At 34.4% G+C, this 22,789-nt stretch overlaps 1 protein-coding gene and 1 long non-coding RNA gene across 2 annotated transcripts in view; one reads left to right on the top strand and one right to left on the bottom strand.

The window, feature by feature from the left end:
- The first annotated feature begins 295 nt into the window (after positions 1–295).
- On the top strand, positions 296–5,883 carry LOC120209542 (gastric triacylglycerol lipase-like). Its single transcript, XM_039208525.1, has 9 exons — positions 296–571; positions 990–1,166; positions 1,906–2,302; positions 2,369–2,652; positions 2,754–2,822; positions 2,904–2,960; positions 4,415–4,467; positions 4,554–4,629; positions 4,829–5,883. Exons 1-9 carry the CDS (start codon positions 531–533, stop codon positions 5,778–5,780), a joined length of 2,106 nt encoding a protein of 701 aa, XP_039064456.1. The 5' UTR covers positions 296–530; the 3' UTR covers positions 5,781–5,883.
- The window catches only part of LOC120209543, a 28,492-nt gene continuing 7,814 nt past the window's right edge, over positions 2,112–22,789 (bottom strand). The window contains exon 3 of the long non-coding RNA XR_005524406.1: positions 2,112–2,317. This is a non-coding gene — a long non-coding RNA (uncharacterized LOC120209543). The remainder of the gene's footprint in view (positions 2,318–22,789) is intronic.

The raw sequence follows: 22,789 nt of genomic DNA, 5'->3' as shown, positions 1-22,789 counted from the left end.
GAAGGATCCCTACGTTGACTCATCTAACCACCTCACCATGTGTTCTTGCACGTGTTTCAAATTTACCAGCTGGAGTAAATTGTAAGTTTAACTAAACCTTGTGTGAACGGATAATAGATTTTAAAATTTAATTATGTAATAATACGTGGGGGGGGGGGGAATACAAAACTTTACTTCTAAATAATCAATGAAAATCCTTGACGTGGAATCTCCTCCTCCACCTTTGAAGTGGACCTCCTCCAACTGAAAAAACAGGGGCGCGAGCGTGCTGGATATTAATTAACCGACCTTCTTTTTTACTCCAAGTATCGCCGTTGTGAAAATACACAAGGAAGAAGAAACAATCCCTACATTTCTCTTATCCATTCTCTCTCTTCTTCTTCTTCTTTTCTGGATTTACCCCTTCGCTGTCTCTATCCGGTTCAGAAATTCAACGCAAATCAGGTTCTTCGATCCTTTTTCGTAGTTCTGGAAATCGAGAGATCGAATTTTTTGAAAGGAAGGGGAAAACTTGAACGAAGAGTAGTATTATGCGGCGATTCGTGGACAACGCCCTCGCCGTTACCAAAGAGTGAGTTTTTCTCATTTTTAAATTTCCATATATTTATGCGCATGTCGGTATATGCACGTCTCGGATCGTTTTTCTGATTTTATTTTTTTTGTAATGTCTTTGGATTTTTTTGGAGCTTTTTTTTATTGATTCGAAAATTTTCAGGGAACGTCTTTAAGATTTTATTGACAATGTTTTTAGAGAGAAGTAGTTGGGAGCTTTTATTAGCTGAATCAAGTTCAAGAAAAGGGGGAAAATTCATTTCTTGAACCTCTGGGTTGATGATTCGTTTGCATTTTGCTATTAGTTCTCTGTTTTTAGTTCATATATATTCGTTTTACTTTCTATTGAAAAGGAAAATGAAAAAAATGCCCACCCAATAGAACGTAAGTGTTTTCATTAGATTGAAGTATGAGTAGAGAATGCGTTCTTTTTGCAGGTCAGTAAAGACTTTTACGTATGAGTCTTTGAACAATATTGCGAGGTTGATAAATGGAGTGTCGGCACTTTTATTGGCCATTCTTGTCGGAAAGGCAAATAGTCTTGATGGTGCTCAAGGATGGGAGCTTAGGCCCACTTTTCATGGACCTCGATTTCCACGGTGGATGAGAAGTCTGTATTTTTTTCCTTCGATGTGAGAAAAAAATTGCTCGAGTATCATGGACTATGTTTTTATTTTGCATTACCCACTTGTAAACTTAAGTAAAACCTTTTGCCAGAGTGGTTTAATTCATTAACATCATCATTTAAGTTCATAGTTTCATTCTTAGATTTGTCTGTCTTTGATCTCTGTTGAGTAATTATTGGAGCACTAAAAGATTAAATGGAAGAGATCAAACAAGTTCTGCTGATTTTTCTTGTCAAGATATTCTGCTGGAGAAGTCTAGCGTTGCTTGCTGACATTTGTGTGTTCTTACATCATAGGTTCAATGTACCACCGTAGAGCCTCTCTTAATTGGCTTCTTAAAATGGTTTTGAATATAAATTTATGACTATTTGTTAATAATATGCCTAGAAATTTGCATATGGAAGCTTTTATTAAACTCAGATTTGTTGCACCACTTGGTTTCTTTGATGTTACTATCTGCAAAAGAATCCAAAGTAATAGTACTGCTGCATGCAAAAAAAAAAGCCATAGTAATTTTTTCCTCTTTTTTGGTAAAAGCAAATGTAATTTTGTTTTTACTTGACATATTTTTCTACTTTCATCTAAAATCTCTCCTCTTTGCCTCAATCCACACATAGATGAATTATTGAATTTGTGATAAGTGTCACTCTATAATGGAATTTTTACTGTATTAACTGATTGTAATTCCAATTAGTGGTTGACACTTTGGTTTTCTTGTTTATGACAGTGGTGTTTCCTCATTCAACCAGTTCATCCATGAGCTTTCTGTGGATGATACCTCAAGTGTAGAATACTTGTCCACAGAAGATGAGCCTGATGATGGAATATACCCTTTATCACCATCATCTCATGGGTCAAGAACCAGCAAAACAGACATTCACATCAACCACAATTCGCACTGGACAGACTGGGTGGCATACATATTTTCTTGGATTTTATTACCTGCTAGGGTTCTGCTGAGGATATCATTGCTTCTTTTTGTTTTGTTAAATAATCAGGAATCAAAGGCTTCTTCAGATACGGGGAGCCCCTTTCCTAGGACATTCCATTCCTTTAGGAAAGGACACACTTCAAAGGACTATGTTGTCCAGCGCACCATTGACAGGAGACGTGGAGTCATCGAGGTTTATATACTAGGACTTACATCTTACTTCCTTAAAGCTTAACTCCTTGTTATGAATGTGTATCAGGATCTTCATCTAGCAATTGAGATCTTCATAGAAGCTATATTTGACATGTTTCACAAGGCTACATATTATGTGTTCTCCCCATCCACAGCTTTCAGAATCTTTGGAAAATGGTTCTCATCTTCCTCTGCCGGTGATAAGGATATTGACGATGATACCTTGAATGCTTCAGTTTCCACTTCTACACTTGGAGCCAATCATCCAGCTCCTAGAGAAAGGAATATTACAATTCACCATGCTCTTAACACTGACGTGAGGACATGTCGGGATGTCATAACAGAGCTGGGGTAAGTGTGAGGTTATTTTCAGAATTTTGTTTCCTTTCTTTTCTTTAGCCACAGTAATGCTGCTTCTGTTTCTTACCCCATGTTCCTTGTTCCTGTTTTAGGTATCCATATGAAGCTATTCATGTTATTACTAATGATGGATACGTTATCCTTTTAGAAAGAATACCAAGGTATAATTATTCATTTTCTTTTCGAATTATCACTTTTGCTTGAATGCTATGGTTTTTTACGCCTCTAGTCTGATTTTGTAGACGGAATGCACGCAAGGCTGTCTTTTTACAGCATGGTATTATGGATTCATCTATGGGGTAAGTAACAACCTGCACTCTGCTTATGCACTAAATTAAGCTATATGCTTGACCCTTTTGCCAGAGCAGTTTTTTGTGGGTTTTGTTTTTTTAGTTATATTTGTCCTTTAACTGGTATTATATTTGGTATTGTTCCAATGGATTCCCAAGAGAAGTTTATTGACAACGCTGAACCATAATGCTTGATGTTGGTTTACCACAATAAACTGTTTCTTTCTGTTAATAGTATTTTGGATGATAACATTATCTGTACTTTGAAAATCCGGTTCATAAATATAATTATATTTCTAATTGAGTGAACTTTTGTTCCGGAAGTTTGATTAAAAGCTAATGTTACTAGTATCTTGGATGATAATATTATCGGTATCTTGAAAATCGGGTTCTCAACTATAATCTAATCAAGTGAACTTTTGCTCTGGTAGTTTAACTAAAAGCCACCACTTTGTTTGGAAGTACCAAGCCTTAACCCCTCGTAAATGTAATTAGCTAGACGAACTATTACTAATTCTCTTCTATCAAGAATGACAATAGTACAAGACTTGTTACATCTGAAGAATCTGTTTCTTTTTCTTCTTTTTCCTTAACCCCTATTAAATTTAATTAGCTAGACGAACTATTACTTATTCTCTTCTATCAAGAATGACAAGAGTAAAAGACTTATTACATCTGAAGAATCTGTTTCTTTTTCTTCTTTTTCCTTTTTAAATTTTGGGGGAAAGGGGGTTTTGAACCTAGCTCCTTGAGCACGCAAAATGTTGTGAACTGAATTCCCTTTTCTGCAAGAAAGAAAATACCCCTCAACCATGCTAGAACCCCTTGTTTGAATACGTAATATTGAATGATGGGAAAAAGAATGATTATTGTTCTTATTACAAAGTATATGCAGAATAGCTTACATATTTACATCCATTACTCGTGTCTCAAGTTTGAAAATGAAGATTTCCATGAACTATGACTATTGTCCCAGTATTTCTTAGGTGTTATTTTAAGTTGTAATGTCTCTAATATCCACTTTTGGTCTAATGGTTTCTTTTTAGAGGGGGAAAAAGATGTTTTGGCAATAGTTCCACTATTTTATGCATCAAAGGAATCATCAATCATTATTCTTGTGATGACATCAATAAATATTAGTACTTAGTGAGTTCTTATTTTTCTGATTTGTCACCATAGATTGGAATGAGTTGAAGAAGAGGATTTATGTACATGTCTAGCTGTTTTTAAAACTAAATATCAGATCACTGGACCAGCATTTATATGGAATATATGATCTTGCATCTATTGAGAACTTGAATGCATACATGTGACATCAATTAACATAATCCCTTCATTGTCTTCTTATTGTTATCATTGTCGAAACCTTATTATTTACTTCCCCTACTACTTGTAACTCCTTTTCCCTTTTTACTAAAATATTTCAGTTGGGGAAGTTCTCATGTGTTGATTTGTTTTCTCAGTTGGGTTTCCAATGGCGTTGTTGGTTCTCCAGCTTTTGCAGCATTTGACCAAGGTTTATTTTACGCTTGAAACTATTTGTGTCATCCATAGTAAATTGGTATAAAATTGCAGTGAATGATGTTATTGCTTGAATTACAGGCTATGACGTATTCCTTGGGAATTTTCGTGGTTTAGTCTCTAGAGAGCATGTGGATAAAAATATCTCCTTAGGACAGTAAGTAAATATATGATTCAATTGTCATTATCTTTGGTTTATTATCTCTCAGACATTTGAACTAGAAATTGAAGAAATATATATTCAACATGTCCTGTTTTCTGTCACTAATTTGATCGCTACATAGGAGCACATTCATCCATCCAAGAATTGTTTATCTATCTTTTACTTGTCACTAAACCATGCTATTTTGAGCCAGATATTGGCGATTCTCCATAAATGAGCATGGGACAGAGGATGTTCCAGCTATGATAGATAAGATTCACAAAGTTAAGACTGCTGAATTGAAACTTAGCCAACCCGATGGAGAAATAAAAGACGAGCAGCCATACAAACTTTGTGCAATCTCACATAGCATGGGTGGAGCTGCTATGCTGATGTATGTTATAATTCGCCGGATCGAAGAAAAACCTCACAGGCTCTCAAGATTGATTTTGCTTTCACCTGCAGGTTTTCATGACGAGACTAGTTTTTTCTTAACAATGGCGCATTATGTTTGTCTTCTTTTGGCCCCTATCCTGGCGCTTTTCGTGCCTGCCTTGTATATACCTACCAGGTTCTTTAGAATGCTGTTCAACAAGTTGGTCAGAGACTTCCATAACTACCCTGCCGTTGGGGGACTGGTTCAAACTATATTGAGTTATGGCTTCGGCGGAGATAGCTCAAATTGGGTTGGGGTGCTGGGATTACCTCACTATAACATGAATGACATGCCGGGTCTGTCGTTTCGTGTGGTCCACCACCTCGCACAAATAAAAAGAACGAAGAAATTTAGAATGTATGATTTCGGGAATGCAGCAGTCAATATGGAGGTGTATGGATCGCCGGAACCAATAGACTTGGGCGAGTATTATTCGCTGATAGATATTCCAGTCGATTTGCTGGCTGGGCGGAAGGACCAGATAATTAGTTCATCGATGGTTTCAAAGCACTATAGGTTGATGAAGGATGTAGGTGTAAATGTATCATACAACGAATTCGAGTACGGGCACTTAGACTTCACATTTGCCCACCATGAAGAACTCTTGGCATTCGTGATGTCAAGCCTGCTCCTTATGGTGGAGCCTGATCTGAAGCGCCACTCTAGTCAAAGGAAGGCTCTAAAGTTGAGAAAAAGGGGACAGTCTAGCCCTGAAGTCTCCTCCGAATGATTGATTGAGTACGTACAAAACCATCCATTTCCATGTGTTTTTGCTTTTGGATTCGGCATGGTATCTTGTTGTATCGGATGTTGGGACTTTGTTGTATGTGAATGAATTGCTGGATCATCAGATACATTGTTGTAATTAGTAAAACAAGTACTGAATGGGTTGACTCATTTGCTGACGTTAACATACAACTTGTGACTTTGAAGCTCGAGTTTAATATACTCTACTTCATTTAAGATAGACGAGGTTTGGACCTATTTTCAGTCATACCACGGTTTGTACGTAATCGGGGATACGGACCAGTTTTATGGCCGTCATGAGTTGGATATGAAAATTGAAGACTTTTTGTCTGGATGTTTGATGATGTCTTATCTGTACCTTACAGGCTATACATGCAAAACCTAAAACAGACAAAAGGAAGAGTTAATCATTTCTCACCTCGACCCTGAGAATGATTCACCAGTTCATAACCAGTAGAGAGAAAGCAACAAGACCAAAGAGGTTGACTGAAACTAGTTAAAGTCGAGCAATAACAGGAAATTATAGATCAAAGCAATATCATAAATGGACAAGGGTGCAAGTATAGAGTGCAAACCCCATGGAGGGTCGGTTTCTTGAGGAATGGAGAGGTAGGTTTTACATCTTCACAACATGCATTGTGTAATCACCATTTTTACCTTAGCCTCCAGCAGTTGCCAACACTTCAACAGCAGTTGTCCCTCCACGTCCACGTTCCAGCATCTTCCACCAACAGCAGCTGGTCATCCACGTTTCAGTAGCTCTCCAACAACTGCCAACACTTCAACAACAGTTGTCCCTCCACGCGCACCAACAAACAAGCAACAACACAAAAATTATCATATGTAATTTTCATTTTTTCTTTTATCTTACACATGTAAAACCAGGGTTATAAAAACCCAAAGAAAGATTGTAAGAGACAGGCAGCAGTAGATGGTAAAAAACAAGAGCAATACAAAGAAAATCAGAAACAAAAATACAGGTTCTCTTCAATTTAGTTTTTTCTTTTATTTTTCAGCTTTATATATATATATATATATTCAAAATAAAACAGCAAATATAAGAGAAAAATATAGGATTTTTACCTTGGGGTTTCGGGTACCACGTCACCGTCGAAGTCAGGTATAGCGTCGGGAGGTGAGCTTACGCGGTGGTTGAATTTTTTAGGGGCATCGGTCATATAAGAGGAAGAGAGTAAGAGATGAAAAGGGAGATAAGCCTTGGGTTTAGGCTCGTTTAAGGAGCGTTTTAGCCTTCCTCGGTTGAAGGAGTTACCGGTCGGAGTGTGAGGACCACCAAATCGGTGGCTAGCGATGGTGGGTTGTTTTGGTTGAGCGGCGCTGAAGTGAGGGGATAAGAAAAGGAGAGGAGATGAACGGGGAAGGGAAGAAGAACGTTTAAGTTTTTTTTAGGTTTTAATTTTAGTTTTTTTAGATAAATATATTAGGATTTATTTTAATTTAAAAAAATTTCTTTTCATACCCCTAAACATTTACAACATTTTTACATTTTAAACCAATAGTTTTAGGGTTAAATCACATTTAAATCCCTTATATTTCCTACGTTTTTTCGTTTTGGTCACTGATATCCTTTCTTTATTTTTATTTTTGAATTTGAGCATATTAATTTTATTTTGTTTCTATTCTAGTCATATTTACATTTTATTTTATTTTAACATTGATATTATTTTTATTTATTTATGTTTTGGTTATTGTTATATTTTATTATTTTATTTTAATGTGTTGTTTGGTTTGTTCACAATTTTGTCATTTACGTTTTATCTTATTTTAAATTTTTGATATATTGTTTTTGTTTGATTATATTTTTGTCAATGTCTAAATTATAATTTGGTTATTGCTTTTATTTTATTTTTAATATTGTCATTTATTTTTCAATACTTTAAATTTAGTATTTTAATTATTGCTCTTTATTATTTCTCTTTATTATTATTTTTATTTTATTTTAGTCATATTAATATATATTATTTGATTAATTTTATAAATTGATAATATTTATTTATTTTTTTATATCAAAGAAAGGGACAGTCTTAAAGCAACTAGATGTCCTATTCAGATATTCTTAAATAAATAAATATCCTTATTTTATAAATTATATATATTTTAAATTATTAGGAAAATGTTTTTATTTATTTATTTATCAATATTAAGAAAGGACAGTCTTAAAATAATTGGATGTTCATTTTCTGATATTTTTAAATGAATAAATAACATAATTATAATAACTTAAATACATATATATATATATATATTTACTTTACTTTTATATTTTAATATATTTTCTTAGAATTATCTTAGGATTGTAAATTAAATTCGAATTCAAATTCTTAAATTCTATTATTAGAGACAATATATAATCGACAGGTACCAATTTTGGGCGTTGTGGGGGTGCTAATCCTTCCCCAAACGTAACCGACCACAGATCCCTTTTTATTAATAAAAAGAATAAATTTTTGGTTATAAACGCATATTGGTTTATTTTTTTTTTTAAATGGTGTTTTCTTAAAAACTTTTTTAAAAGATGATTTTTAGGTATTCGACCTACCTAACCCAAAAAGGTTGATGGCGACTCTCAAAACATTTTTAATCAAAATCATTTTTATCCACATTACTTTTTCAACCAAGTAAAAAATTCGTGCACGGGCGAAAACCAGTTACGACAGCTTGGTGACTCTGCTGGGGACCGGTCAAACTTTAAAATCAATTATAAATTGTCTCTATCAATTAGAAATTAAAAATTCATATTTATTTAATTTTTAATTCTTTTCTTTCAAAATTTTTATTACTTATTATTTTCATAATATTTATATGTATATTATTTTTATTAATATTTTTATTTTATTTAAATTTCATATTATTTTGTTTGTCAGAGGGTTGAATATTTCTCCTCACACACATCACTTGCATTTGCATAAAATAAGCTTTATAATCAAGCTTGTCCCTTTTAAGTGGGAGTGAAAGCGACGTCTTCGTGAGAATTTATTCTCCGTGTCAAACCTAGCAAGTAGCTTCCGGGGTTCATATGCTCTATGTCTTCGTGAGAATTTATTCTCCGTGTCAGGCATAGGGAAATGTATCCCCTCGAATTGAACTCGATCCACTTAAGTCTGTAATGGACTAGGATTGAGGGTTTGGCAGCCCAAGGGGGCACCGACAAGGACAGTTCGAGTACCTTTACTATTAGAACTGAAACCCTACATATAATAAACCCTAGAAATTCACCTGATCTAAGACAATGTTGAACCTATGTCCATAGGTGTACACAAAGGAGAAATAAGCTCTAGCTTTTAATTTATTTTATTCTTTTTCCTGAATAAATGCATGCGAACTAGAAATCATGCAATTAGGTTAATTTTTCCAAACAAAGCATGGAACTAGAAAGCATGAGGTTAGGATTTATACCTTGATAGATAGAATTTTTTTTCTTTATATTAATTGGTACTAACCATTTCATTTTATTTTATTTTTTTTTTATTTTTTATATGTTGCTCTAATTTGTTCATATTGATTACTTTTGTTTGCATTGCATGATCATGGCATAACCAAAAGGTGTTGGCTTGAAAGACTGTTCATCCTATTGGAAAGAATTCATAAATGGACAAAAAAGCTTTATGATCAAACAAAATATGACGCATCCATTGAATGGCATCCTGAGGGAACTCCGAAGATAGAGGAGAGCTATACACCCAAAGATCGTATGCCCATTGAAGAGCAAAAGGAGATACGAGAAATAAGAGAGCAAATGTCCAAGATGATGAGTAGAATATCTGTTTTGGACAAAGGAAAAGAGATTCCTGCACAAAAAGAAAGAGAGGTCAATGAATATAACCCTATAATTTCAGATACGCAAGGGACTTCAAATCTTAACCAATTTGAGAAATTACAGACAATCATCATTCGTATTCACAAATCGTCTGGAGATACCAAAGAAATGGTGATAACTGTAAAAGCTCCCAGAGATGAGAAGAAATCATGTAATCTGAAATCGTCGAAATCTAGTTTGCTCCCGACGTTTAAAACTCAGGTTCAATCCAAGACAAAAGGCGGTTCTCATTTTGATGCTATCCCCATATCATATAAAGAGTTATATGATAAGCTACTTGAAGCGCAAGAAGTGGCTTCGTACTACATAAAACCGTTCCAACCTCCGTATCCGAATTGGTATGACATCAACGTTTATTGTGAATATCATGCCAGAGTTGTTAAACATCTCGACATGATATGGTCCAAGTTGCCTTATTCGAGATCTGATTAGATGTGAAGACATGAAAGGAATTAGGATAAATCCTCCTTGTGATGTGTTTCAAGAGTCAAATCAGAACAGACTCTACTCTCCTAATTAATCTCTGCAGAGTTTGACATATCTACATCTATACTCTTCAAAGATGATATATTCTCTTTTCAAAGATGAAAGCTTTATTGAATTTCTGCACAAGTCCAAGCAGAGAAAGTTGGTTTTATCCAAGACAAAATGGGGCATCAAGGTTATAATTTTGATTACGGCAAGAGTTCAATAAATGAAACATTTCTTCTGAGACTTAAATGAAGCAAAAAAGACATAAAGATTGCTCTTCCAAATCAGAAATGCAGTTTGAAATGACATTTTGACCAAGTGAAGAAAGACCAAGTTCACCACTTTGAAATCAAATAAAAATGAACTTAATATTCATGCATCATATTTAGGCATTTGCAAAAGGTGCATTTCCATTCATTTTATCCATGTTAAATTTTGACATGAATTTCAAAGATTTTAGCAAAGATTCAAATCCATCACAATGGATCAATATTTCCAAAGAAAGTTCAGAATGGGAAGAACTCATCTGAAGAAGGAAGAAGAAGTTCATAATGAGAAGAGCTTGTTCAACCTTTTGCTCAAATCCATCACTTGATGGATCAGCTTTTCCAGAGAAAGTTCATAATGAGATGAACTCATCTGAAGAAGGAAGAAGAAGTTCATAATGAGAAGAGCTTGTTCAACCTTTTGCTCAAATCCATCACTTGATGGATCAGCTTTTCCAGAGAAAGTTCATAATGAGATGAACTCATCTGAAGAAGGAAGAAGAAGTTCATAATGAGAAGAGCTTGTTCAACCTTTTGCTCAAATCCATCACTTGATGGATCAGCTTTTCCAGAGAAAGTTCATAATGAGAAGAACTCATCTGAAGAAGGAAGAAGAAGTTCATAATGAGAAGAATTTGTTCAACCTTTTGTTTGAATTCATCATTTGATGGATCAGCATTGCCAGGTAGAGTTCATAATGAGAAGAACTCATCTGAAGAAGGAAGAAGAAATTCATAATGAGAAGAATTTGTTTAACATTTTTCTCGAATTCATCACTCGATGGATTAACTTTTCCAGAGAAAGTTCATAATGAGAAGAACTTATCTGAAGAAGAAAAAGAAGTTCATAATAAGAAGAACTTGTTCAACCTTTTTCTTGACTCTATCACAGAAGGATATAGATCAGCATCAACATTTCCAGATAAAGTTCATAATGAGAAGAACTTATCTGAAGAGAAAGAAGAAGTTCATAATGAGAAGAACTTGTTCGACTTTAGCTTGATTCATCACCTATGGAGTTGAATGAAAGAAGAACCTCACTTGAGGATCAATATTTTCAGAGAAAGTTCATAATGAGAAGAACTCGTCTAAAAAGGAAGAAGAAGTTCATAATGACAAGAACTTATTCAACCTTGCCTTAATTCATCACATATGAAGTTGAATCAACACCTCTTTTGAGGATCATCATTTCCAGAAGGAGTTCATAATGAGAAGAACTCACCTGAAGAAGAAAAAGAAGTTCATAATAAGAAGAACTTGTTCAACCTCTTATTAGATTTTATCACAGAAAAAGATAGATCATCATTCTAGTGGAAAAGTTCATAATAAGAAGAACTCGTCTGAAGTGAGCGAAAAAATCATAATGAGAAGAACTTATAGCTCAGAAGTTTGAACAATTCAAGCTAAAATTGGTGCTTTATGTCTTTGCTCCATTCTTATTCCACAACAACGAGCAAAGAGGGGCAGCTGTAATCACCATTTTCACCTTGATAGCAGCCCTTCCACATTGTAGCTCCACCTGACGGTTCCAGCAGCTTCCAAAGAAACACCAGTTGTCCATCCACAACAGCAGTGTTCCATTAGTTTACATCACCTCACCAGTTGTCCCTCCACACCGACATTAACCCGTGGTTGCCCTTTTGTCAATGACATTGCGCCAACAACAACCACCCAGCTGGTTTCCTCTCCCGCCAGCAATGCAAGGTTCTAGATCAAATCATCACAAAAAAATTAGATTTTTATGTAATAAGGGTTAATCTATAAAACCCAAGAGTATTGTAATCGTTTGAGAGGACCCCGATCCAAAATAGAACAAAAAAAATTGTAATAGGATTTTTTTCTCTAATTCTTCAAAGCAGCAATACAATGGCAGAAATTACATTTCTAAGGTTTCCTCTTTGAATCTGTTATTATTATTATTATTATTATTATTTTATTTTATTTTTCAAACTAGAGTAGCAGTATTAAAAAAAAGACGAACAGGGGATTCAAAATAATAAAAAAATAAGAAAAAGGAAGAGGAGTGAGAGTTTACCTTAAATGGTTACCTCGCCGGAGCCTCGGATCAATGGATGGTATAATTTGGGGTTGAGTGGCCGAAAAATAGTAGTATAGTTTGGGGTTCTTTTTTTATTTTTTTTATTTAAAATAGAGATAGGGGCTGGGTTGTCGTTTGGTTTCTGTTGAATGGAAAGAATGTATCCGGTCAGAGCGTAACGACCACCAAATCGGTGGCCAGCGTTGGTGAGCTCTTTCTGTTTAAGCTACGCCAAAATGAGGATGAGAAAAGAGAGAAGAGGAAAGGGCTGGAGAGATAGTGTGAACACAGGGAAGGGGGTATTGTTTTAGGAATATATTAAAGTTTGGGTTATATCCCCTCAAGCCCCTCTAGTTTAGCTGCATATTTTCATTTGGATGATTAATTTTGGGGTAATCACCCTTTTAGTCCTTCTTTACCACGTTTTGCATATAGATGTATGTGTTATTATAAATATATATATATATATGTATTATATAAGTGTTTATAACACTTTTATAAATATTGTGCAATCTATATAATATAAATAGTGTTATATATATAGGAATATTAAATATATGTTATACGTATGTTAATATACATATGTACATGCTTAAATATGTTGGTTTTTCTTTTATTTTTCTATGAATTTATATATTAGAAAGTTTACATTTTATTTTAAATGATATGCCTTTAATTTGATTTTTCATTTTTATTTTATTTGTCTATAGTAAATACTTTCCCATATGTGTATATATATATATATATAATTTAATATAAATTATTTTAATCATGTTTTAATATTTATTTATTTTTCAATATTAAGAAAAGGATAGTCTTAATGCGACTAGATGTTTTATTCAGATGTTTTAAAAATAAATAAATATCTTATTTATAAAAATATAAAAATAAATATATTTTCTTAAAAATTACTAATAAATTTGAAATAATAGGATTATAAATTAAATATATTGTTGAATTCTTAAATTTCCAATAAGAGAGACAACTTATAATTAATAAATACCAATTTTGGGTGCAATAGGGGTGCTAATCCTTCCCTAAACGTAACCGACCACGAACCCTTTTTATTATTAAAAAGAATAAATTTTTGGTTATACACAAGATCAGTTTATCTTTTAAATTATGTTTTCTTAAAAACTATTTTAAAAGATTGTTTTTTGGTATTTGACCTACCTAACCCAAAAAGGTCAATGGCGACTCCCAAAATATTTTTTAAATCAAAATCATTTATTTATTCTTTTCAAAATTTTTATATATACTTATTATTTTCATAATATTTATATTATTTTATTAATGTTTCATTTTATTTTTCAAGTATTTTATTTCATTATTTATCTGTCAGAGGTTTGAACATTTATCCTCACACACAACACATGCATTGCATAAACATAATCTCTATAACTGAGATTTGTCCCTTTTAAGTGGGAGTGAAAGCGACGTCTTCGTGAGAATTTATTCTCCGTGTCAGACCTAGCAAGTAGCTTTCTGGGTTCATATGCTCTATGTCTTCGTGAGAATTTATTCTCCATGTCAGACATAAAGAAATGTGTCCCCTCGAATTGAACTCGGTCTGCTTATGTCTGTAGTGGACTAGGATTGAGGGTTGGCAGCCCAAGGGGGCATCAACAAGGACAATTCAAGTACCTTTACTCCTAGAACTGAAACTCTGCATATAATAAACCCTATAAATTCACCTTATCTAAGACAGTACTGAACCTCTGTTCATAGGTATACACAAAGGAGAAATAAGTTCTAACTTTTCGTCTTTTGATTTATTTTATTTTCTTTTTCCTAAATAAATGCATGCGAACTAGAAATCATGCAGTTAGGTTAATTTTTCCAAACAAAGTATGGAACTAGAAAGCATGAGGTTAAGATTTATACCTTGATAGATAGAATTTTATTTTGTTTGCATTGCATGATCATGGCATAATCAAAAGGTGTTGACTTGAAAGACTGTTCATCAAATTGGAAAGAAATCGTAAATGGACAAAAAGTTTTATGATCAAACAAAATATGATGCGGCCAAATAAAGACATCCTGAGGAAACTCCGAGGATAGAAGCAAGCAAAGCACACAGAGATCCTATTATATTAATATCAAAAGTACACCACAAAGATCCTGCCAGATTGATACCAAAAGCAATCTATGGTAAGAGTATCAGTCAGGGCATTCAGAGTAGAGAAGGTTTTTATGAAGCTCAAGCATGTTATTTGAAGGACTTGAATGACCAAAACAAGAAATTGAGCACAGAAGTGGAAACCATGCATGAAGATTTCCAAAAGATCAGTCAAGCTTTTCAAAATGTTGGCATAGGAGATACCCCAGAAGAGTGGATAACATGGGTTACCAAACTAAAAAAGAACTGCAACATATATGAAGATCTAATCCAAGAACTTCTTGGACAAAAAAGTTCTCTTACAAAGGAAAATGAGCAACTCCGAGAAGTGACACAGAAGATGAAGAAACACCAGAATGTCATGGAAGAAGCTACAGTCCAGACAAGCAATATGACCCATAAACTGATAAACCAAGCTGACTTTACAAAGAATTAAAGCATACTGATAACTCAACTTTTGAGCATGAATAGAAACTAACATGGCTTTAGAGAAGTTATGAGGGAAAGTTATCCCCTATATATGAAGTTTTAGATAGGACTGAAAGTTGTCCCCTACCTGTAAAAGTTTTGTTTGATGCACGGAAACTTTTGTGTTCAATGAAATCTGTTCTAAGATGATTACTCTTGAGTAACACCTTTTCATACATGCATTTGCATTTTGCATCTGTACATTTTTACGTTTGTATTTACATTTACATTTTTAAACTTACATCATGCATTAAAACATATTTAATTAAATAATAATGTTTATTTATTTTCAATATCAAATAAAAGGGCAGTCTTAATATAACTGGATGTCATATTCTGGTATTTTAAATAATTTACATTTACATTTGCATTTGGTATCTTTTCATTTTTCTATCATAATACATTAAAACATTCATTCATTAAAATAAAGATTTCAATCGAAGTGATCTTGGTTTTTCCTTGTAGCAAGAACGCTTAGCACAACACAAGAAAAATGCCTAAAGAAACTGAGGATAGGCTATCCAAATTAGAGATAGAGCAAAAGGAGATACAGGAAGAATTGAGGAGCAAGTTGGCACAAATCGAAGCTAATTCTCAGATCGATCTACTGAACAATATGAAAGAAATGATTGAGAAGCATTTGACTGCTAGAAAGAGTCTTGTTGAAAACTCCACAAATACTCTGGGTATTACACATGTTCACATTCCTGAGCACACCTCTGTACGTCAAGAAATCCAATCACCAGTTCACTTCACTGTTAAGAACCAACAATATCAGGCTGGAGTTTCGTTCCCCACCGACTGTCTTACTGCTTCTGGGTTAAAGCCAAATGAATTATGTACTACTTCGAGAGAGACGGTTGAGTCATTTTATGAGTTTGACGCCAAAGAACTGAACTTGGTCCCCGACTTAATTCTCCCACCAAATTTTAAAATTCCAGATTTTGAGAAGTATAATGGGACCACATGTCCTGAATATCATATCACTATGTACTGTCGTCGTATGACTGGCTATGTAGAGAATGAAAAATTATTGATCCACTGTTTCCAAGACAATTTATCCGGGTCTGCATCCAAATGGTATAATCAGCTAAAATGTACTCAAATACGTTCTTGAAGGGACTTATCTCAAGCCTTTTTGGGTCAATACAATCACATGGATGATATGGCTACTGATTGAACAATGTTGCAAAACATGAATATAAAGTGTAATGAAAGTTTTCGACAGTATTCACAATGATGGAATGACGTCGCTTTTCAAGTGCATCCACCATTGACTGAAAGGGAGTTCACTACTTTGTTCACCAGTACATTAAAATTTCCCTATATTAATCACATGATAGGGGCTGCCATTAATAATTTCTCTGACATTGTCATGATTGGAGAAATGATCGAAATAGCTATCAAGAATGGCAAGATAAGTGGCTCTGACAATACTGACGTCGAGAAAGAAGCTGAGGTTAATATAATGAGGTCTTATTCAGTTAAACATGGTGCCAAACCTTATAAAGTGGTCAAGAAGAAAAAGAATGTGCAGGGTTTTCAATTTCCTCCCTTCCATTATTCGAGTGAAAAACTGCATTCAAAAATGCTCTCAGCCATATTAACTACTCCATGACTTGTTCCACCACAGTGGCCTCCAAATGAGAATTGGACCAATAAGGAGGTTCCTTGGATAAATCAGACTGGAATTTCAAATTGTTCAGCTAAGGTTCCTGGTAACCTCAAGGGAAATTTCCAAGATCCTTTAGAGCAAGCAATTCAAAAATATAAGGTAAAAGAAGGGGTGAAGGTTAAATGTTAAGAAATTGTTGCTTCAACAGAGACTAATGTGACCAAATCCTGCAAAGAATATCAGGTGCAAGAAAATCAAAAGACTTCCATGGATGTAATTCGAGATTGGCCCATAGGTCTAAGAAAGAATGGAGCAGAAATAACCCAGAAGACACCTGAGATACCTATATCAGATTTTCTGAAAACTAGTAAGGCAAGGAGCAACTTAAGGAGTCTGGTTAATAATACCCCAGTTGTAGCTGAAATGAACTTCCAGAACCCCCTCGATCACAGGAGGGCATTTATTCGCACAGAACGATCAAAGAAAGTGATAATCTCTCGAGCGAGAAAAACTCTGAAGGTGTTTCAAGAATCTATCTTAGATATGTACCCTCATTTGGTTAAATGTCAATACATTACACCAAGATTGGTGAAAGTGTCACCAAAGCCTTATGTCCATTGCTATGATCAAAATAGCTTATGTAATTTTCACTTGGGGGTATCTGGGCATTCAACAGGGAATTGCTGGTCATTGTTAAAAGAAATAAAGATGCTCGTTGACAAGGGAGTCTTGACACAAGAAATGATCAAGAAATGGGGGACAAATAAGGATGAGAATCCTGAGCCAAGTACACACCCAACATTCAAGGAATAATATATGCAAGCTAAATAAACAAGTGGAAGTAGTTATCTACCACTGTAGTACCTTCTATTTTCAGCATCTTGTTTGAACATGTTTTTTGTTCCTTTCTCCGCCTTGTGTGCAATAAATAAACTTGTGTTGCTTTTATGGTTATGAACAAAGAATTAAATTTTAATCTTTAAATTCTTGAGTATCAAGTAGATTAAATATTCTTTTAATTTTTCAAGAATTATAGATCTTTGGCAAGTGGTAAAATTATATCTTCCATATCTCATCCAACGCCAATTACCCGATCCTTACCAAAACCAAATCCTGACACTACAATTATCTGAGATTCTGAAGAAATATCTATACCTTTTTTTGAGACACCAACTCCAGATGTTTACCTTCTCGGGTAGAGTTGATTGATGATACCACCTTCCACCATATATATGACTTCAAAAGTCACACATTTGTCCTTCCAAATACAAAACCATCATAAACCAAAAGACCTCAAAAGAACCAAACTTTCAATTATCCGTGAATCTTCCTGCAAGAAGAGACGAGATGAGGCATCATGGATCAATTTATCGAAGATAATTTCGAGTGATTAGGGCATACTCAAAGAAGAAAAAAAGGGATTGATTTAAATAAATATATCATGCATTAATTACATTGTTTTCATGTAAATGAAAGTTAATCTTGAATATTCATCCCCCTGGAGATATCTCTTTTTACAAACACTTCTAGGTATGAGACGACTGAACTTTGTACACAGTTCAGGCATGCAAATTCAGTGACTTATTGCCCAAAGATGAATGGGGCGATTGAAGGAGAAAATAAGAACGTTAAGAGAATCATTACAAAGATCACTAAAATTTACAAAGGATTGACACGATAAGCTACATTTTGCCTTATATACATGTTGAAATATTGTTTGAACATCACTGGGGTAACACCTTATTGTTCAGTCTTACCGATTTGAGTTAAGATCCCACCACTTTATATCTTGAAGAAGGTAAAATTGGAGGAGGCTGAAGGGATCCAAGCTCGATTTGATCAATTAAACCTTATTGATGAGATAAGATTGAAAGCTATTTGCCATGAGCAGATATATCAAAAACGGATGATGAAAGATCATAACAAGAACGTACATCCAAGAGAGTTCCAAGATGTTGATATAGTGCTAAAAAAGGAGACTGAATAGATCCAAGCTTGATTTGATCAATTAAGCCTTATTGATGAGATGAGATTGAAAGTTATTTGCCATAGGCATATATATAAAAAACGGATGATGAAGGATCATAACAAGAAAGTACATCCAAGAGAGTTCCAAGATGTTTATCTAGTGCTAAAAAGGAGACTGAATAGATCCAAGCTTGATTTGATCAATTAAGGTTTATTGATGGGAATGTATTGAAAGTTATTTGCCATGGGCAGATGTATCAGAAGTGGATGATGAAAGATCACAACAAGAAAGTACATCTGAGAGAGTTCCAAGAGAGCGATCTAGTGGTTAAAAGGATATTGCCTATACATAAAGATTTCCATGGGAAATGAATATCAAATTGGGAAGGGTCATATGTTGTAAAAAAAAGACCTTTTCCGGAGGAGCATTGAATTTGGCAGAAATGGAAAGGAAAGTTCTGAGAAACCAAATAAACTCAGATTTTGTCAAGAAGTATTATGCTTGAAAAAAATAGAAAAAAGGAAAAAAAAAGGAAAAGAAGAAAAAAGGAAAAAAAGAAAAATTGAACCAAGATGGGTGACTCATAGAGCCTCAAGTTACAAAATTGATCAAGTAAAATTAGTTCAAAGATTCATATTCAGCTTGAAACGCAAGAAGTGTTGGAGATATAAGAAAATGAAAATTGGTAGTCTAGAGGGATCTAGATGATGGAAAAATCCCCAATAAAGCAGATCCAAGTCAAGCAAAGCAAGATTGAATGCATCCAATTAAGAGAGAATATCTTCAGAATTCATTCCGCCTCTCAAGATTGATTTTTATTTGCAAAAATTGGTTTTTAAAATCTTTAATGCATGATATAAAAAATGATAAAAGGGGGTTCAAGATGTAAATTTTTAAATAACATCTTGAAACCAAAGGAGGATTCGTGTTGAAAACCTGAAAAGGCGGCTCGAATATTGAATGGTGCAACAACGACATAAGAGACGATCTTAAGCTCTTAATAAAGCACCACACATCCCAAAGATGTTCCTGAGAGTTAGACACAAGAAGTATCTCTATGAGATGAGCATAACAACGAGAAGTATCTCTACAAGATGAGCATAACAATCATTTCTTCATGTTAACCAAAAGAGACATATATGTTGGACTAACCTGAGAGACCTTACTTTACCAGAATCCACCTACACCTTAAATCAGTCAATAGTTTTGACACTTGCCATAGGACTATGATTTTTGAATGAGTTAAAAGAGTAGTTGATTTATTTGATATTCATTAATTTCATGTCTTATGATTTCATTCTATTGTGAACCTGTAAAGGACAATATTTTACAAAATTTGTCATTCTTTGATAAAGAAATGAGGAAAAACATTTTTCAAACAAGACAGTCTCAAATGAGGAAGGTCCTTAAAGCAGATTGTTGCCTATTCTACATCTATTGTAGAAAGAATAAGTCAGACCAGAATGATGAAACATTCTTGAAATCAAGTGGTCTGAAAAGCCATAAAGTTTGGAAAATTGAACTTGTGACACTCTCCTGTAACATCATTAGCAGTTCATCAAGAAAGATTATCACTTATCTCATGTTAAAGATGATAAAGCATCACCAGACTAATTATTTTCCCCAACCATCAATCCATGTCTCTAGCAGATTCTCCAATCACATGGTCATAATTCCCATTAAGTGTATTATGTGAATGAACAAGTCACCACTTTCACTCTGGTTATACTGTGATACTGTTCTCAAGTCCTGGTACATCATTGCTAATTCTTCCATGTCGATCATTTTCCTTATCAGGATTATATCCATTATGTCATTCAGAAGATTGTTGAACTTAAATAAGACATTAGAATAGATTCTACACTTGTATGCCTTTCATATTGGGTAACATTAGTTACATGATTCCAAAAGTAAAGATAACCAGTTTTACCATCAACTAAACCCTTCCATGGTTCGGGAAAAGTGAGATATAGCAGTGAATATCTTGAAACAGCAAAAGAGACAGTCACTGTAGCAGTCATTCCAAGAAAATGCACCAACAAAAATCTTCTAGTTCATCCCTATGATGTTTATTTCTTCCAGTAAGGTTGTTACACTGGATGCCACCGACAACAAGGTCGAATCCGTTAAATCTACTCATCAATTGCTCCAAACGATCACATTCAATTCTTGAACATTTCAAGGATATGCCAAGACAGTAAAAGGCAACATCTGCATCACTGATTCTAGAGAAAAAAGACAGAACATTGATACCACCTGGGAACATGTCTTTAGCAGATCCTCCTCCTCGTGTATGGTTTTTAGGGAAACCTAGAAGCATTTCCACCTCATCAGGTTCAAGAGGAACAACTTTATTCCTTCCAACCCATACCAGATTCCATTTTCGGCAATCATCAAGAACATACTTTTGGACACTCGAAGAAGACTCATCATAAGCTTCAAGAGCCTTACGGATCCTTTTTGTCAATTTGGCACTTCCTGTATATATTTGTAAACAGATCAACTTTGTTCTGGGAGCCCAGAAAGGCCACCATTTTGTGTCAATGAAAAAGCATCATGTATGGTGCAAGGAGGAAGCAGAATAAAAGTAAATCTGTTCTCAATTGGCAGATTATGAATATAGCTCATTTTCCGTGCAGCAGCACAAAAATACTTCAAATCTACAAATTCTGGATTTACATCGTATAAGTACCATGACATTTCAGTTCAAGCACCAACTGGAGCAAGTGCCACGTTTTCATAGTAGAAATAAGGAGACCCAATAGCATCTTCTGGAAGTGTTCTTTGAGTTATCTGATCTGGTTTGGTATGAACCCCAAAACCAATCATTAGATTTGAAAGATGAATTTGCTCATAGTAGAAATAAGAAGACCCAATAGCATCTTCTAAAAGTGTTCTTTGAGTTATCTGATCTGGTTCGGTATGAACCCTAAAACCAATCATTAGATTTGAAAGATGAATTTGATGATAGTCTTCATTAAGAAGCTTCTTTTCAAGCTTCCTCTGCTTCTTCCTTTTCAAAAATATCATAACCCGAGTTTTGCCTTTTCTTGTAATTAGGATCATTTCATAATGGCTTCTTATCTTCTCTTGAAAGAAGTGCGTTAGCAGCCTTAGCCATTTGAGCAGTATATATAAAATATGTCAACTCTGCAATTGATGAATTTGGATCACATATCTCCATGGCTATTGAAGCCTCAGGCTCTGAGTACCCCATTTTCGTCAAGTATAACAGTTTATTCTCCTCATCAGAATAAAAAATTCAGGATTTCCTCAGTAGCAGAAGAACTATCAATATCTGTGAAATCATCCTGAAAGATCACTTCATAATCAGATGAGTAGTTATCAGAATCAACATGTTGTATGGAAAAGTATATTCTAGAAATAGCCTTCACTGAAAAAAGGTTCACTGTGTCAGCCTGGAATGAGTTACCAAACGATTTATACCGCTCTGTCCAACTAGATCCTTCCAGATCCAAGAAGTGGGCACCTCATTCAGAAGAGGCACATATCTCAATCATTTCCGTCAGAATGATTGAGCACTTCTTAAGTTTGTGACAACATAAAGAGATTTCCTCAAGTTACTTGACAACTGCTGTTTAGTGACACCAGAATGAGAGTATTCAAGATAAACATATTTGAGGCACGAATAAAGCTACAAGTACCCACAACAGTACATTGTCAAAATTGAACCTCGTGGGGATCACGATATTGAAATCAAACAAACGTTGGAAGTAAGCCTTACAGTTTAGAAGGTTGGGGGCATTCTAAAGGTCCAATTCAGACAGATTCATACGGGACATCTTGAAACCCATTTCAAATAGAAATAGAATAGTGGGGCATTTTGGGTATTCTTGGAGGCTCATTTCAACCAGAAATAGAATGTTGGGACATTTTGAAGGTTACTTCAGACAGATCCATATGGGGCATTTTGAAGTCTCAGATTAACAAGAAGCAAATATTGGGCATGTTGAAAGCCCCTTTCAAATATAATCAGGAATATTGATGTATTTTAAATGTTGGGGCATATCGAAAGCCCATTTCAGACAGAAATGATTCATGTGGGACATTCTGAGGGCCCACGTCAGTATGAATATTTGGGCATTTTGAAAGCTCACATCAACAAGAAGCAAATGTTGGGGTATGCTGAAAACATATTTCAATCATAATCAGGAACATTGACGCATTTTGAATGTTTACGTCAACAAA

This window comes from Hibiscus syriacus, unplaced genomic scaffold (assembly GCF_006381635.1).
Source record: "Hibiscus syriacus cultivar Baekdansim isolate YM2019G1 unplaced genomic scaffold, ASM638163v2 tig00019138_pilon, whole genome shotgun sequence".
NCBI lineage: Eukaryota > Viridiplantae > Streptophyta > Magnoliopsida > Malvales > Malvaceae > Hibiscus > Hibiscus syriacus.
The sequence above is the reverse complement of the archived record's forward strand: the minus strand, read 5'-3'. Positions and strand labels throughout refer to the sequence as shown.

Coding starts and splice junctions, on each gene's coding strand:
- LOC120209542 (XM_039208525.1), top strand. CDS start 531: ATGCGGCGATTCGTGGACAACGCCCTCGCCGTTACCAAAGA. Junction 2,961..4,414: donor ATTATGGATTCATCTATGGG/GTAAGTAACAAC, acceptor TTGTTTTCTCAG/TTGGGTTTCCAATGGCGTTG. Junction 4,468..4,553: donor TTTTGCAGCATTTGACCAAG/GTTTATTTTACG, acceptor CTTGAATTACAG/GCTATGACGTATTCCTTGGG.